This window comes from Girardinichthys multiradiatus, chromosome 10, assembly GCF_021462225.1.
Source record: "Girardinichthys multiradiatus isolate DD_20200921_A chromosome 10, DD_fGirMul_XY1, whole genome shotgun sequence".
In the NCBI taxonomy this organism is placed as follows: Eukaryota; Metazoa; Chordata; class Actinopteri; order Cyprinodontiformes; family Goodeidae; genus Girardinichthys; species Girardinichthys multiradiatus.
Genome location: NC_061803.1, coordinates 19,782,863 through 19,801,271, shown reverse-complemented (window position 1 = coordinate 19,801,271; position 18,409 = coordinate 19,782,863). Strand labels below are relative to the sequence as shown.

Here is an 18,409-nt window from a genome sequence, read left to right as displayed (position 1 = left end):
TAGGAATTTATATTTCCCTATATATTATTTTACTAAACTTGATAACTAATTAAACACCATTAAGACCCATTTGTCATTTGTTCTTATTCAAAATACTAGTTGCTTAAATATTATTTTAATATTTTTTTAACAATGTTTCTATAAATGTTATTTTAATAAATAAAGGCAGCTAAATAAACACCATTAACACCCATTTATCCAGAAAGGTTTAGTTCTTATTCAAAATAATATTTCCTTAAATATTTCTTTAAATATTATTTTAATAAGTAAAGGAGGCTAATTAAACACCATTGAGAATTAGCCATCTAGAAGGTTGGTTTTATTCAGCAAATTATTCTTTAAAATTTTATTTTATTAAAATAATGTTTTATCTGATCTTGCATTGTGAATGGTTGTTTGAAGGTATACCAATTGTTGCCTAAGTTAGTTCCAAGACTAACATAACTTCATTTCCAGATAATCCTTTGTTCTCAAACATATATAACAATACATGGTAATGTTGCATCACTCTTTTGGTCATGATTTTTAACCATCTTTGATCAACTTGTTTATGTTGTACATAGTCCATTAGTCTTCCTCATTGTGCTTGGTAGTTGGGTTGTTTTAGCAGAGTAAAGAGTTTGTTGATTGAAATATGTTTGACTATGAGTTGACTTATTTTTGTTAATAAATTCTTGTATTTTAAGAAATTGTGTGAATTCATTCCATGTGTGTGCAGAGTTTTGCTGTTCAATAATGTCAGAGCTTGGCTCATCCCTTTCAATTTTTTCCTAATAGTACCGCCTTATTGGGCTGGTATTCACAGGACAACCCTTAATAGACCGAAATATTATTTAATAAAATATTAAATTATTAATATTAAATATTAAGAAATATTCATATTCATAATCACAACACCAGTAAATCAATTCTATAAATGCAACAAATTACAGAGTGAATGATATGTGATAATTATGGCTTACAGCTAATGAACGGATCCATTTATCGTTCTCAGAATATTAGAGCATTACATAAAAACTAATTAAAAAAACAGAGAGAACTGGGGCTGTGGTCCCCGTCACCCCAACGCCTGTTTGCGTGCAGCTTTTTCAACCAAACCTTTTCCTTCCACTTAACTTTTTACAAATGTGCTTATATGTAACACTATGATCACCTGGTTGAGGTAAGGCATGGTGCATTCACTGCCTAAAAAGAAAGGTTTTTGACTTGCCATTCAAGGACGATCAAGCTAAGAAAGATCTGATTTTTAGTTTGATCATCATTGCTGTATTACGGTGACAGAAATTACACAACAACAACATATTTAAGGACTAAACAGTACAACACAAAAAAGGCAGGAGGAAGGGCAAGCTGGTTGTAAAGCAGGAGGAATGAAGAGGCTTTCAGTACAAAGCTTGGCTTAAATAAGTATCAAGGGATAAATATACAATGTCTTGTCACTAGGAACCTCTTTAAATATGTGTGGCATGCTCCAGCCCCCAAATCCCAGGAGCAGAACTGTGGCAGAACAATACAGTCTTCAGCCAGCTGACAGCCATGGTTGCAGGGATGGAGGAAATGATAGACACCCATGAAGAGGAGAGGAGGAGACTAAAAGATAAAGAGTTATGGTTGGGTGGTTTGGGGGGAACAGACTTGAAGAGCTTGAATCGAGTTTATCCCAAAAATAGCCCTCATTAGAAACACCACTTCCATTTTCACCTTCTCATTTAAAAACAAATGACACCTTGGACATACCTTGGTTTGTGGCACTGTACTGCTTACAGATAGACATAATAGTTTCACCAGAATTTTTTTTAATTTAGCTACATTTCTCCTGCTTCAGAAATATGTTTTTTTTTTTAAAACATTGTATTATTTAGTAACTAGAGTTTCAGCACCTCTCCCTACACTCCCTACAAGCTGCCTGGGCATCTCTAAGGACTCCACAAAGCAGATTACATGACTAAGCAAAACAGGGAGTTGGAGCTGCCAATAAAATCTCTCATTTGCTGTGAATTATTAGGTAAAAAACTCTTAGACAGTTAGAACAAAACACAGATTTGCTCATCAAAGTAATCAGCATGCCCTAAAATATGCCTTTGCAAAGCATGGACAAGAAAATAGGTCACTATTTTCTCCACAATATTCTTACTGATTTCATACTAGATTTCTTTAGGTGTTGTGAACTGATCTGTGAAAACCTTACAAAGCGTACGTAAATAAAAAAATAAAAAAATAACATAATACTCTTACTCATTATTCTGACATTTTGCAAATAAAAATAATAATTTGGGTAAACCTATCTGACATAAAACAGTTTAATCTGATTTAATGTCAAACAATGGGAAAAATAATTACGTTTTTTATGTCATGTATGTACATATCTGGTCTCAAGTGTGTATGCATGATTTTACATAGGTCTGTGTGTATCTATGCATGGATGTACAATTAAGAAATTGTACATCCATTTTTCAAACACCTGCAGATTTAGATTTGTTGAATTAAATAATTAAAAATTTGAATCTGCCAGGGGTATGAATAATTTCAGGTCTATGGGTTTCTATTTGTACGTATGAAAGAAATCAAACTAGTTTTAGTTTTTTAGGTTAAGAATAAAAATTGTTAATACAACGATACAAATGTTTTTTATAGCTAATTATAGTTATCCTAATATAATAATAAAGGTATAATTGTCTGATTAACAATTTCATTATGTGAACACTTCGAAATGAAAACTATTGAATGCAGTATGTTAGTTACAGAAAAACAAAAAACAAAAATAAAACCTTTAATCCCACTGTCAACAACAATGTCCATCTTGTATGTTTTTAACTTTTATCCTTTGGTTAAAAAACAGCATTATATTGGCTTTTTTATGAAACCAACCAGGTAGTTGTGGAGTGGCAGCAACTCAGTGAACCAGACAGTACAAACATGTGCAAAGTATGATTGACTCTAATGCAGCAAGAGCCACTACTTACTTATGCCATGCATCCTTAAAAGCATCAACCAGCTTCAAGTTCAGCTTCAGTTTGTTGAAGATGCAGCTTTTAACTTTAATGGCTGATGCTCATGTTTCAAACTTTCAGTGGTGCACTTAATACATGATTTCCAGCCTTCTACAACACTGGTTGCTGCATGAGCTTCAAAACAAAAATTATGAGTATGAATGATTTCTCATAATTAAAAAAGCACTACAAAACCACAGTTCAAACTAAGCTAATTGTAGTTAGGTTCTGGTTGCATAATTATAGTTGTAAAATGAACACAAAATGATGTTGATCAGAACTTTTGAGCTCAATAAGAATATGTTGTTAGCTAAAATAAAAAATTATCAGTTTAAGGAAAGAACCTATAATGCTAGATCTTGTTAATTATCTAGCTATCCTCATACTTGTCTAGCTAACGCTAATTTTAATTGCTCAACATTTAATGATATGTCAAGGGTGTCTGAATTTGCAATGGACCACAGTGCAGAGCGGAACGAAAAAGCGGCGTGGTGAGTCGAAAGGTATTTTAATAATAAAGGTAGGTGCTTACAATCCTTTCAGGTCTTTGAACACAGGTGGAAAAAACAGAGCTCGTACAGATCTGGCAGTTACAGGCATTGAAAGATCAAGAATGACATCCGGTATCAAGCAGGAGAATCCAGTGGCGACAACAGAAAAACAGAGAATATAAATGCTGCGGGAATTGGGAATTGAACCAATAAACTGAGGGAGCTAATCAAGGAGAGAATCGGTTGCAGGTGGTGTGGGAGAGAAAGGAGGCGACTTAAGGGAACTATGGGCAAATAAGAAATTAACACAGAGAAACATGGAGTGCTGGGAGGTAACAGAAAACATCTAAATGAACTGAAGCGAGTAAACAATGAGACTAACTAAAGAGCATTAAACAGGGGGGAACCAGACAAATAAGGAAATAAAAAGTAACACATCTAACACAGGAATCCAGGGAACTAACAAAAACTAATCAACAAAATGAATCTAATAAACATGGCAACACGAAGACGTTAAACAGAACTAAAACCCAAAACTTTACACCAGCAGATCATGACATAATATAATGATTCAGCAATTTTGTATTAGTGCCCAAAATTTCAACTGTAAACCTAAAATCCGCAAGAAACTTGTCAATCAAACAAGTTGTACATTACATCGCTTATGTTAACATGTTTTCCACTTTATTTCACTAAAAAACATTTTAACTCAATAATTTCCCATAATTTATTACAATTGATGATATTCAGAATGACGATTTTAGTACATGTATAGCTACAGTTTATACATTGAGTACACACAGATTGGTCAACTGAGCACTGTCATTATGACATGATTGGTTAATAAAAACAAATGATGTTAACAATGTCATTTTTGTTTTAAAAAAATATGCTGGCCACCATTAATTGTGCCAGTACTTCTTGATAAGACACAAGACAGTAAACAAATTGCTCAAAATTATGAAATAGCACTGCAGTCAAGATATGTTTTAAAAGTAAAAATAAATAGCTATTCATACAACTCAAACCTCAGAGCTTGGAATAATGTCAAATTCAACTCAACCATATCATAACTGTGAGTCAAAAGACACTGTGAGATTTGCATACTACTGTACTCAATAACCAAGCTCAATAAAATTGCCAATACTATATCAATAACAGTGTATTTGTCATCAATATATTAATTGAAATGCTGCATTAACGTGTTCACTTGCCAAGGATGTACAGTCCTATGAGTGCCTAAATTATTGAGATAGAACCAATGAGAAATGTAAATACAAAGCTTGGAGTGAGCCACCACCTTTTTGACATGCGGCAGCCAAAATGGCTTTTGAGGAAGGGATTGGTCACAAACCTCTGACTTTCTAAGCTAGATTTAGAACGCTGAGGCAAGTAAACCTCAGGACAACAGACTAGAGTCATTGGAGAAAAATCAACATACAGATTAAAATCCCAAAAGCACTGAACATAAAGAACAGTAAATAAACATACAGGACAAAACTATCTAAAAATCGTGTGCAGTTGCAATTGAAGTGTGCTATGTATTTTATTTTATTAAAAAATTGAAGAATTATCTACATTCCTTCAGGACATAAAGGAAAACAGATCTGTTTTTTGAAAAAAGCTAGGCCGGATGGGATAGGTGAAACCAAGTCAGGTGAGGCAAAGAAAAGACACATAATTGAGGAGATGTGATCCGAGGAGAGGGAGGATATTTTTGCTCTCTGGTGCCAAGAACTGGCTCTGGGCAGACAGTGATATAGATTTACCTTGAATGAGCCAGGGATAGATGATATGCTTTCTACAATGTTATGCTACAAACATGGGGAAACTGCTGATGTCACCTCACATACCTCTTTTTTTTCCTACTACAGCAACAACATATGCCTTACCTGTTGCCTTGACTTAAAATATGTAATCAAAATGGCATAAATCAAGGTCAAACAGTTACACCTTGATTTCTAGTGGGATTTACGCTATCTTTCAATTTCTTTGTGTGACGGCTCACCGAACAGCATTGTGAAGTTTTCTATGCTTCATTTTCTGTACATACAATCCTGCTCTATTTTTGAGCCAAAATTAGCGTTAACATTTTGATAAAACTGATTTCAACAACCAGAGAAACACCTGCTGTTGACATTTACTTTCAAACTGCTCCTGTCAGAGTCAACGTGAGATGAGTGTCGTTCCACTGCCCTAATACTAAAGAACCTTGTTTTTCTGTGCAATGCACTCCATAAGATCTAGCTGACAAAATAAATTGATGTTTTATGAAATACAAAAGCAGTGAGTAGAGAAAGACCATCAAAACACTGTTTAAATAATGAGTCTGAGCACTCTCCTCCCTGTCCTAATCAATTAACATACTCATGTTTGTGCTCACCATTAATGAAAGTGTTTAGTTTTTAGATTTTTTTATTTGTTGATGGGAGTTTGGAGGAGCTGCTGAGCAAAAAGAAGTGAAACATGTAAGTATGGCTGTTTGGTTTTGACCCTTCTGTTTATAGCCACAGGAAACATCCCAATGAATATTCTTATTTAAGGTGAAGTTTAATTGTTTGTACATTGACTTTACCTTGAAGAAGGTCGCAGATGACTTAGGAATAGCCCTAATGACACCAACTGAAAGGCACAGCTTGTACAAAACACCTTGAAACTCACACACATTTCAAACTAAATCAACTTATCTTACCTTATCTTATCTTATCTAAAAGCCTATGAGTTTGTGCCTGGACAGTCAAGTAATTATGTTGTTACATAAAAAGTATTGTATTGTGATAGCAAATCCATTATATTGTATCCTGAGAAATCAAGATCTTGATATTTTAAACTGCATTATGTCTTTACAGCTTCATAGAAAGACCTTAAACTTGCACTGTTGTGATCACAGTTTTCTAATCCTAATGAAAAATCTAATGAGAAATTGAAATATTGATCTACAAAGCCACTCATTTTCCTCTCATAAATGTAAATGATAGTGCTTTACATGTGCATACTTTGTTATCCATTTTAATGTAGATGTTTGAGGTCACAGCTTTCACTCCATATAACACATATTACAGGTGGCTAACACCAAATTAATGACAACCTCAGGCTGGTTCGCCCAATACAAACAAGCCCAAATCTCAGTGTGCACACATGCACAAGGGATTTTAAGCCCTGATACAACTGTAGCTACCTAAACCACACAAACACAAAGATCAACAAAGTTATTAAAATACTGAAGCCTTCATTAATGTTGGCCTAGACTAAAAAGCTTGCGTGCAGCCAAACGAAGCCATCACTGTTTCAGAGACTTTAACGATTTCAAGTCAGACCTATTGATCAGCAGGTAGGTGCTCTGTGTGTAAAAGATCAAGTCTAAACTTTTGTCTTTGCACAAAGGAGGCCTTGCATGCGAACACACATAGAATGATAGAATGGCCCACGCCTAGCTGCAGGGCGTGAACGATGTAGAATTCTGCTAAGACGCACGGTTCTCTTCTGAAATCCTGCATGTTCTCATCATTAGAACAGGAACTGTGAGGTTCTTCGAGGCCAACCCAATACTATATAACTGGAAAAAAACGATGAAGAGCCTGTGAGCAGAAGTTATTTATATTAAAATGATATAAACCTAGTAAGTTGCTCACATCTGTCACAACACGAGATGTTTTATAACTCAGCTGTAAGAGCAACTCCTTTCATATAGTTTTTTTCTTATTTATTTCCCCTGCTCTGCGTGATCTCTGCTCATCCATCTTCTTGTCGTTTTCACCCACCCATCCACCCTCCTCATTATTCCCACTGGGACTACCCCCTCTCATCTCAATGCATGTGCAAGTACGATTTTATGTCTGAGAGAGGAAGCTGCATAATGACAAAAGAGGTGGACTCCACCAGACCAACACTGCCCCCCATCCCTCTGTTACTTCCTCCCTTCCTCTCTTTGTGAATCTCTTTACCTTTTTCTTCACTTCACGGGATCGCTTCCTTGCCCTCTTTTTCTCCCTCTCTTTCTCCTTCTCGTCCTCCACAGCGAGATTCTCATCCGCCTTTTTCTTCAGCTGCGAGGCAGCGTGCGCCATGGTGCTGCAGCCCAGTTAATCCAGACAGGTGGGAAGAAGGGAGGAAAAATGGATGGACTTTGCCTCTTTTTTAAGTTCCTATTTAGTTTCTTGTCCTTCCTTTCCTCAGGAGCAGCCGTCACAGGTGTGCAGGAAAATGATTGTCTAGGAGGGACTTTCAAAATTTCCCTCTTTGTTGAGCTATGCTTTCTTCCTCTGCTGCTATTCACACTGAGTCGATGCTGTGATCTAATTTGAGGCAGGACAGAGACACAGTATATTCCTGTTTTACCTGCTTAAAATCACACTATAAAAAGAAAGCTTCTTTTACTGTTTTAGATGCAAAATAAACAAATTAATAAAAATATAAGTTTCTTTCAAACAATTAAAATTGTCCTATTGTTACAGAAATTATTTTTGTAAAAACAGCTCAATTGCAGGAACACAAAACGAGCTTCAGGGTGGCAGGTCCAAAAGGTGACTGAAGCGTCAGCGTCTCCCGCAACAAAAAGCTCTTTTGTCTGGGTAAATAGAAAATTCCTTTTGCCTTCTTGACAGGTTCCCCAAGTCTGCCACCTGCACCTGAGCAGCAAGCCATCCTCTGTGTACACGCAGCCGCACACGCTCAGTCCACCACATCTAGCTGGGACAGCATGAAATGACAGTGGAAAGGAGGCTGAGATAGGAGGATGAGAAGGAAGGAGGGGGCTAAAGGAGGGGCAGAGAGAGGTAGAGAGAGCAGCTGGGACAGCAGGAAAGAAAATAAAGGAGGGAGTAGGAATGGATGAATACCTCTGCTTAGTACCAGCTGGCCATGTCTAAGGGATAAGGGTGGGATCAAGGGAGCATGAGCCGTCACATAGTGAACATACAAGACAACCACACGATGGGGGTCCACCATATCACAGCATACTCTATGTGTGCAGCCATGATGGTCCTGTTATAAAACTTACTTCCCACTGAATCCTACTGGTTTTCTTTTAACACCACACCCAAACTACAAATTTAAAAAGAACACAGCAAAAACACAACAACCAACTAAATCGGTTATAATTAAATAAATAAAAAAATAAAATAAAAAAAAGGCTGTGTAGAAAACAATGTTTTGTACTAATAGGAAAAATAATGATAAATAATTGTTGCCATTAAGATCACAATGACTGGTTTGTGTTGTCTCAACATCTAAACCTGTGTAATTAATGTATATTTTGCCTGCATGAAACGAAAGATCAAATAAATAAAACATTGCTTCTAAAAGGTTATGTTACTACATCACCATTATTCTCACAAGCTCAACAGGAAAAAAACAAACAACCGTATGAAATAATATACCTGTAATGACTGTACTGTAGCCTTGGTTGCTACATCAGATCAAAAATGTCAGTAACAGAAGTTTAAACCTGCAAGCAGCAAAAACAAGTAATTTTTTGTACTTATGTGGTACAAAAAATTGCTTATGAGGTTTTTTTGGGAGCAACGGTACATGTTTTCAGCCAAAATATGTCACTGTAAATACAGTACCTGTATCTCACAGTCAGATCCTTACTTTCAAATATAGAATATGTTAACCACAGCAAACACACCTCTCAAATAGAAGAGGACAATACCTGTTTTTATTGCTTTATGTTCAGTGCATGACAGAAAATGGAAAGATGAAACTACTATCTAAAGCATTCCACACCAAAACAATGCAAGGCTGATAATTTGTTATGCCTGGTGCAATCTCATAAATGCAGATAAATAAACTGCAGTGCACTTATTGACACCTGCCATTCATAGTGTGTCTAGTCGGATGACTGGTAAGGGGTTACCACTTTATTTAGCTTGTAAAATTCACACTGGGGGAGATGAATAAATTCTATATTTCCTTTAATTTTGTATTAATTTGGGATCAAAATAACAGACTCTCAGTTCTTGTACTATTCCATAAGAACAGATAGGTTTCCGTCATAGACCTATTATGAACCAACATATGGTAGAGAACTAGTTAAGCTTGTTCTATTCAAATGACTTGATTTATTTTACATTAAATATAGCCTTCATTGATGTACCTAGGTTGCTTACTAAAAACTTGGTTACTAAAACTTGTTTTACTATTCAGTTTTTGCAAAAGATATTTTAGTTGTTTGCTGATTAATTGATTTATTAAATGATTGATTGATTGACTGTGTTGTAATTATACTTATGATTTTATATTTTAATATTTAGTTAAATAATAATATGGTCTGTTAGGTGTTGTCCTGTGAATACCAGCCCAAAAAGGTGGTTGTATTATGACAATGGAGAAAAGGGTGAGTCAAGCTCTGGCATTACTGAACAGCAGAAATCTGCACACACATGGATTAAATTCACACAGTTTCTTAAAATGCACAAATTTATTAAGAAAAATAAGTCAACTCAAAGTCAAACATATTTTAATCAACAAACTCTTTACTATCCTGGAACAATCCAACCAAAACTACCAAGCAAAATGAAAGACTAAGGAAAACCAATGAATCATATACAATATGAACATGTGAATCAAAGATGGTTAAACAAATGGCCAATAAAGTTATGCAACATTACCATTCTATAATATTTATGTTTGAGAACCAATGATTATCTTGAAGAATCTGGGAATGAGGTTAAGTTAGTCTTGGAACTAACTTAAGGAATAATTAGTATACCTTCAATCCACCAATCACACTGCAACATCAAATAAAACATTATTTTAATAAAATTATATTTCAAAGAACAATTTGCTGAATAAAACCAATCTTCTGGATAATTCTTAATGGTGTTTAATTAGCTGCCTTTATTTGGTAAATTAATATTTAAGGAAATATTATTAAGGAAATATTAAAATAATATTTAAGAAAACAAATATTTTGAATAAGAACCAACAACCTTTCTGGTTAAATGATGCTGAATGGTGTTTAATTAGCTATCACAATTAGTAAAATAATATTTAGGGAAATATTTCCTATATTGGAAGCTAATAACCTTTCTTGATAAAGCCTATGGACTCATAAGATGGCGGCGGGTCACATGTTACCTCTGACTTGACTGGCTTTAGTTGTTAGCTGTTTCAGCTAACAAAGGAAAGCTTATAGCTTCCTTTAAGTCGAACATGTACCTTAAAAACAATTAAAACGAGGATCAAAATGCGTTACCGTTGACGGGCATTATGGTCGATCTGTGTTTAAAAACCACCCTTTAAATAAAGTTGTCTTAACTTTAAAATACAACACAGACCAAATCATTAGCTGAGCAGCTAGCCTGCTAGCTGAATCTCCCAGCACAAACAAAAGCAAACTGTCGAAGCCGTCTCTGCTTCCCCGGGTCCGTTGATTTGGGTACAGGTTTCAAAAGAGTGAAATAAACACAAGTACAATCAGCTTATGTTCGCCTCTGCAGAGTGAGAGATAGACCCCAGCCAAAACCTGCGAGCCCAACTCTGCTATCCTCTGTTTCCAGCTCGTTTTATTCAGTCTTAAGGGTGTGTTCAACATATACATAGATCATGTCACTCATGTATATAGCATAACATTTCCTTAGGCCCAAATAAGGAGTGCTTCTGGTTATTCTCTTCTGGCAAACTCATCCTCCCCTGTCTCCTTCACCCCCATCCATTTACGACCTTGCCCTCTCTCTACCCCTTCCTCCCTTGTCATTCACCAATTTATGACTTTGCACTTTCTATGCTTCTCACTCCCTATGTTTTCACTCCCCTATATCTGCACCTTCTAGTTACACACATTAGAGAATTTAAGTACACCCTTTCATCAAACTTTTTGACAGGTGGGTGGGACTTCCGGTGAGGGTGGGATTTCCGGTTGGCGCCATGTGGGTGCCATGTGGGCAGGAGGTCATGTGGTCAAGCAGGTGGTGTGTCCAAGGGGGCGTAACCGTGGATGCTGATTGCTTGTCATCATTAGGGGCGATACCTTAAATGAGTCAATTAAAACACAGGGGTGTGTTTAAGGGTGTTACGGGGAAGGACTTAAATGAGCCAATTAAAACACACAGGGGTGTGTTTAAGGGTGTTATTAATAATCTGTATATTTTTTCAGGCGTTAATACATCTAAAAACAAAAAAAAAGACATGCATCCTTTTATATTTTAAAGGTATAATCAACTTAATGTTGACCTATCACATGAAATCCTAATAAAATGAACTGTGTAACCTGACAGAAATTGTAAGTTCATTTTGCTTTTACAGCAGGACCTATTTTGTTGAATATATGAGCCAGTCTAAATCAGTTCAAAATAGAAAAGACCTAAAAAGTCAATTAAAAGATTGTGCTTCACTACATCGATGGAACGAGAAAAAACCTTCAGATTCTGCGTCAACATACTGGAAAAGCAGCTGAAAGAGGTAAGACGAATATGAGATTAACAGAAAAAAAAAAGAACTTCAGTATACTGTTTCCAAGTTATAAATTGACTCTAGCAATGATGTGTTTGTTTTGAATCATGAGAGACTCCATTTTAGGAAAAAGGAATGATAATTTTAGTTACCTGTAGCTTTTCTAAAACATTTACTTTTTCATCTTAGAGTAAAAGGTTATCCAGGGAGTTACAGTTATTCTATATCCAACTGTTAGGGGCGATGTCAGGAAGGGCAGTTAGGTCTGTTCCTTAGATAACCATATCACCTTTGAACTCAAGAAAGGGTTTTGGTCTTAAAACATAGAGTCTTTGCAGTTGAGATAACACTGTCATGTTCTGGTATAAATACTGTGAGTAAATGTTGTCCGGGGGCTCTGTTTCATTGGCTAACCTCAGTGTCAGGGTCTTCAAATGCTGAATGTCTTTGAACCATAACACTTGTTACATTGAAAATACCAGTACTGACAAGAAAAAATGTCGGTAAATATCGGTAAATATTTCAGGAAACCCGGAAATTGTGGAATCTACTTCTGATAATAATTCACAAAAGCACAATGACATCTTTAAAAGTAAGTAAGTAAGTAAGTATTCATCTTTAAGAAATCATTAAATGCATGTGAATGTTCTCTAATTTTGTTTATATATATTGTTTATATATATATATATATTTGTTTCTTTGTCATAGAACCCACCGCTGATGACCTTGATGATTTCATCTTGACACAATCAGATTATGGTAAGTAAATGTTAAATGCAATAATATATATATATATATATATATATATATATATATATATATATATATATATATATATATATATATATTATAGTTAACCCTTGACAATGTTTCAATTTATAGATTTGATGAGAGAGGTAAACGCGAATGATCAAGTTGGAGGGTTCAGCGGCTGGAATCGACAGTCAAAATTGAGAAGGCGAATTATTGCCAAACAAGAAAAAACCCCAACAACATCTGAACTTTCTTCTAACACAGAAATTAAAACTGTTTCTTTGAATACTCCTCCGTCAATTATCATAATTTCCCCTGAAGACACACCGGATAAGTTACCGGCACCACCAGAAAGTACGTCCTAAGAACTATTTTTTTTGAGAGTGAATGTATTTTAAACCTCAGATAAAACTGTTTACAGATTCGACTGAGAGCTCTGTGGAAGACACAGCTGTCGAGCAGCAGCAAGGTAAGGAAATAAAAATTAAATAAAAACAATATAAATATATATATATATATATATATATGTATGTATGTTAAGCATAGTTCAATAAAATGTCATATAAAACTTGTTTACAGATACATCCAAAGATGCCACATTGAATCCGCCCACCAGAAGGTCGCTTTTCAAAGATCAAGACAGCTTTCAGCAGAAAGGCACCGTTTCAGTCCAACAAGAAGCGAAATCTGGAGGTTTTACCGCAAAGAATCGGAGTAAGATAAAAAAAAAAAAACTTGTGTATTTTAAAAACTATTTTCGTTGTATTTATGAACGCTGTGCTGCGCAGCGTAAGATAACTTTTATTGTCTTCTGTTTTTACAGAATATTTAACCCCGGCCAAAAGACAGCGACTCTCTGCGCTACAAAGCAGAGCAACGCTAGTGAGTGGATTAATGAACGGTACGTTTTAATTCATACATACATACTGAATTAATTTGAAGTCCTTTGTTTTTTTTTCAGCTTTAATGTGATTATTTCAATATATATATATATACATATTTTTATATATTTATTTTTTTGTTCATTCTCCTTACAGAGATGGTAGGACAGATTGGCTACAGAAACGGACAACGCAGGAAGACAGTCTCTACAGCCTCACGGAATCTTCGTAATAAGGCCTCATTGTTAACGCTTCTGGCAGCATGTCAGATTCTGTTAAAGAAACATTTTGGTGACATCAAGGTGATTTTAAACTGAACTGATCACTGTGGTTTTTTTTTTTTTTTTTTTCTGTAGGTTAGTTTTATTTTATTTTATTTTTTCTTATGTTCATAGAAATGGATAACCGAATCAGACTTGCCCTGGATGAAATAAGAAATTTAGTTAATGAACTTAACGAAATTCCCGTTAATGCAGAAGTAGCAGATAACATCGTTTTAAATGCATCTCCTGCTAACAGTGAAAATGTAATAAATGAAGATCAGCACGGTGACTTTTTAAACGTAATCAATCAGGCTCTTGAAGATTTAAATAGAGCATCGTCTCCACACAGCATTGAGAAAAATGATTCACCTGACAGTCATCAGAATCCTTCTACGTCACACACCGCAGATCAGCACGGGGGTCATTTCAATACGGACGTAGCAGTTAGTTCTGATCAAATAGGACGAAACCCTCCAGCCGTGGTTGGACGTGAACATTTTAATAACCATGAAATAAGGAGACCTTTTACCATACCGCCGCCCTGTCCAAGTAACGTTCCAGATTTAGCCGCATTCTATACAGACATCATGCGTATTATAATTGAATTAGCCGACGCTGCGAGATCGTTAACCAGACGTAACGACGTTGTGCAGCTGGAATTAGTGGGTGAAAATCTCAATCGTCACATCACATTTACTGTTACAGATGATGGAAATATGATCCTGCCTGCTTTCGAAAACGTCCTTGACGATTTAGTACAATCGAATGCAAATATACCTGTAGATAATAACATGGAATTTGTTCTTCAGGTTGTTAATGACCCAGCAGGAGGTTCTAAGCGTAAAGCTGCAGGAACGTTAGACTGTGAACTGTTTAATAAGAAAATGCGTCATTTGTATATTATAAACACTACCGGTAATCAGTTATGTTTTGCAATCAGCCTCGCACACGTCTCTGATCCTGAGCTCACGGATCACCGTGCTGTAGAACTGGGGAGGAGATGGCAGCATCAGGCAGGCCTCGACGAGCAAACAGCAGTTACTTTTAGTGATATTGGTAAATTTGAAAACATTCTGAAGAGAAAAATTGTAGTGTTTCACAGAACCACGGGCTCTACTGCTTTTTGTAAATTTGAGACCAGTTTCCCTGATCGTTCAAACCCTCTGTTTTTGCTGTTATTTCAAGGTCATTACTATGGGATAAAAAATCTCAAAGGTTTTATGGGGTGCAGATATATTTGTAATTACTGTTACGCCAGCTATGATAATGCAAATACACACCATTGTGAAGGTTATTGTCCAGTGTGTCGAACATATAAATGTATGCAAGAGATTAGCAATCCTGTAAGCTGTGCAGGCTGTCAAAGAATCTGTCGTAATTCTTCATGTTTCAGCAGACACAGGGAACCGCGCATCAGAAATAGTGCTGACAGACCTATGAGTGACTGTGAGTTGGTAAAACTGTGTAAAGTATGCAAACGGATATACGTTATTCCAATCAGTAAACCGAATAAACCACACGTGTGTAATGTAAAATGCAGTATTTGCGGTGAAAATGTACCCCCCAGCCTAGACATTACATGCGATGATCATAAGTGTTACATTCTGCCTTGCAGTGCAATTAATCAGCTTGATGATAAACTGATTTTTTATGATTTCGAATGCCTCGTCAATGAGAGCGGCATGCATACCCCCTTTCTGGTCTGTGCTAAAACGTTGAAAGGTGATAAATGGTACGCTTATGGACTGAATTGCACCCAAAAATTTCTCCTGCATTTCAGGAGGCCAAAGTACAGAGGCTACACCTTAATAGCGCACAATGTGCGGGGGTACGATGGTTACCTGATCCTTACAGCAATGCTGCAGTTAGGGATTAAACCTCATCTCGTCATGGTAGGAAGTAAACTTCTCTGTTTAACCGACACTGATTACAGGTTAAAATACATTGACAGCTTGTCATTTATGTGCATGAAGCTTAGCGCCATGCCGAAAGCGTTAGGCTTTACCGATCAAAGCAAGGTTTTTTTTCCCCACCTATTTTCCTCTGAACAACGTCTCCAGTATGTGGGGGCTTTTCCTCCTCCATCCTGCTACGCTGTAGAACGCATGAGTCTTCAAGAACAACAGGTGTTTAGCAGCTGGTACAGAGAAGCCAGCAAAGAGGTCTTTGACTTTAAGAAAGAAGCTATTCGTTATTGTAAAAATGACGTTGAAATTCTTTTTCAAGGATGCTTAAAATTCAGAGACGAGTTCTTTAAGGAGACAAGTGTGGATCCGTTTAAAAGTATCACAATAGCATCAGCCTGCATGAAGGTTTTTGTAACCAATTTCCTTCCTCCTCACACCTTAGCCATTCCATCACCTCTGGACTACAGACGTAGCAGTAAAACGTTCTCCAGCGCGTCCATTCAATGGCTCGGCTGGATTGCAGACAGCAGAGCCATATTTATCGAGCATGCATTAAATAGGGGTGAAAAGAAAATCGGGCCATATTCAGTGGATGGGTATGCAGAGATTAACGGTGTCAAAGTTGCGTTTGAATTTTACGGCTGTTTTTTCCACGGCTGTAAAAAGTGTTACATGCCTCATGACAAGTGTCCGTTGAGAGGGGTCGCATTTGAACAGTTTTACGCAGCCACTGTTGAGAGAAGCAAGGTGCTCCAAACTGTGTACGGCCTTCGTCTCGAAGTCATATTGGAGCATGAGTGGATTGAATGTGTGTTACATTAACGCTCAGCTTGGACTGCTGCTTTACTTGCACTGCCATACTTGCACACTGATCACCTGCACTGTTGTACCGCTCTGGCATCCTATACTGCTCTACATTTACTCTCACTCACTTAAAACTGTGCACATATATTTATATTATATTGTAGATATGTTTATACTGTTTAATTTGTATTGTATTGCACCGACTACGCCAAAACAAATTCCTTGTATGTCCAAAAACGTACTTGGCAATAAAGCTTTTCTGATTCTGATGTTTTTGGGTCAGAGATTCCAGCTCTGAATCCTCCTCTTCCTGGCCTGAGCTGGAAGTTGGTTAATGTGATTTATTTTGAAAGTTACAGAAATGTTCACACCAGTCTTTGATTATACACAGTTCTGAGTCCATGTTCATTTATGTTGTAATCCATGGCTGGGGTCCCAACAATTGATTGATTGATTCATTGATTGATTAGTTGACTGGTTGGTTGGATTGTTTATTTTTTGTTTATTTGCCTGGGTGGTTAACCTATTGGTTGCTTTGTTAATTTATCTGCTGATTGATTGGTTGAAAGTTTTTTGTTAGTTTATTCATTGGTTGGTTGGTTCATTGTTTATATGATGATTGGTTAGTTTGTTAGTTGTTTTAAATTGCTTGCTAGTTTATTGCTCTATTGGTTGGTGGGCAATGGAGAGGTTTGCTGCAGAGTGCGAAGTGGCCAGGATGAGAGTCGGCTCAACTAAGTATGACGCCATGATTTTTGACTGGAAAAAGATGGACTGCATCCTTTGGGTTGGGGGCCAGTCTATGCCTCACACAGAGAAGATAAAGTATCTTGGTGTCTTGTTTGCAAGTAGAATAGAACAGGAGATGCAGTATTGCAGGTGCTGCTCCGGCAAAGCTCTTGATTTACCAGTCAATCTATGTTCCGAACCTCAGCTATGGTCATGAGATCAGAATCATGGGACACTTGTATCCAGAATCTTGTTCTTGGCTCAAAGTAGAGTCGCTACTTTTCAGCATCAAAAGAAGCCAGTTTAGGTGGTTTGATCAGCTGATCCCTTTGGAGGTTTTTCCAGGCAAGTTCCACTGGGAAGAGATGCAAGGGAAGACTCAGAAATCGCTGGTCAGACTATATATCCCGTCTGGCCTGGGAACGTCTTGGAATCTTCAAAAATTACCTGGAGGATGTCACTGGAGAGAGGGATGCCTAGGAGGCCTGTCTTGGATTAGCAGAATACAATGGATAGATGGATGGGCATGTTGGTCATGGCAGACTGACGCTAATACTGAGCCAGGTTCTGCTGACGGCTTCTTCCTGTTAAAAGGGAGTTTCCTTTCTATTGCTACATGCATGCTCATTATGAGGGATTGCTGCAGAGTCAATGCAAGCCACTGTCGCTACATGCTCATCCAGAAGGAGTGAATGCAGCAAGTCACTGACTCGATCCAATCTGCTGGGTTTCCTTAGATGGAAAACCTTTTCACCAATTTGAATAATAAACTGAATCCGACTGCACTGTTTGATAGTTAAAATTAATTGGAATGTAAGTACCCTTGAAATCTGTATGATTCAACTGAATTCACTTGGTAATGGGCCTTGAGACGACATGTGTTGTGAATTGGCGCTATATAAATAAAACTGAATTTAATTGAATGGATGGACGGATGGAGGGTTTGTTGGTTAGTTTGTTTGTTGGCTTCACTATTGGTTTCTTTGTTAGTTGGTTTATTGTATTATTGGTTGGTTGGTTTGATGGCCGATTGGTTTGTTGGTTGGTTTATTGATTTTTTTGGTTGGTTTATATGTTGGTTGCTTTGATTGTAAGTTGCTTATTTTGGTTTGTTGGGTTGTTTTGGCTGATTGATTTATATGTTGATTGGTTAGTTTATTAATGGTTGGTTTGCTTGTTGGTTTATTGGTCTTTTGG

The 18,409-nt window shown here is 36.7% G+C and overlaps 1 protein-coding gene across 38 annotated transcripts in view; it reads right to left on the bottom strand.

Annotated features, from left to right (window-relative positions):
* The window catches only part of LOC124874916 (ankyrin-3-like), a 223,918-nt gene that overhangs the window by 145,435 nt on the left and 60,074 nt on the right, over positions 1–18,409 (bottom strand). For 13 of the 38 annotated variants that reach the window (XM_047376550.1, XM_047376553.1, XM_047376554.1 and 10 more), the window contains exon 1: positions 7,426–8,129. The exons of 1 other annotated variant lie outside the window; for it this stretch is intronic. In XM_047376550.1, coding sequence (XP_047232506.1) covers positions 7,426–7,548 — 123 coding nt within the window. In that variant the 5' untranslated portion in view covers positions 7,549–8,129. Of the gene's footprint in view, positions 1–7,425; positions 8,133–18,409 lie in introns of those variants that run through there. 24 more of the 38 variants (XM_047376573.1, XM_047376574.1, XM_047376576.1 and 21 more) reach the window with 11 other exon arrangements.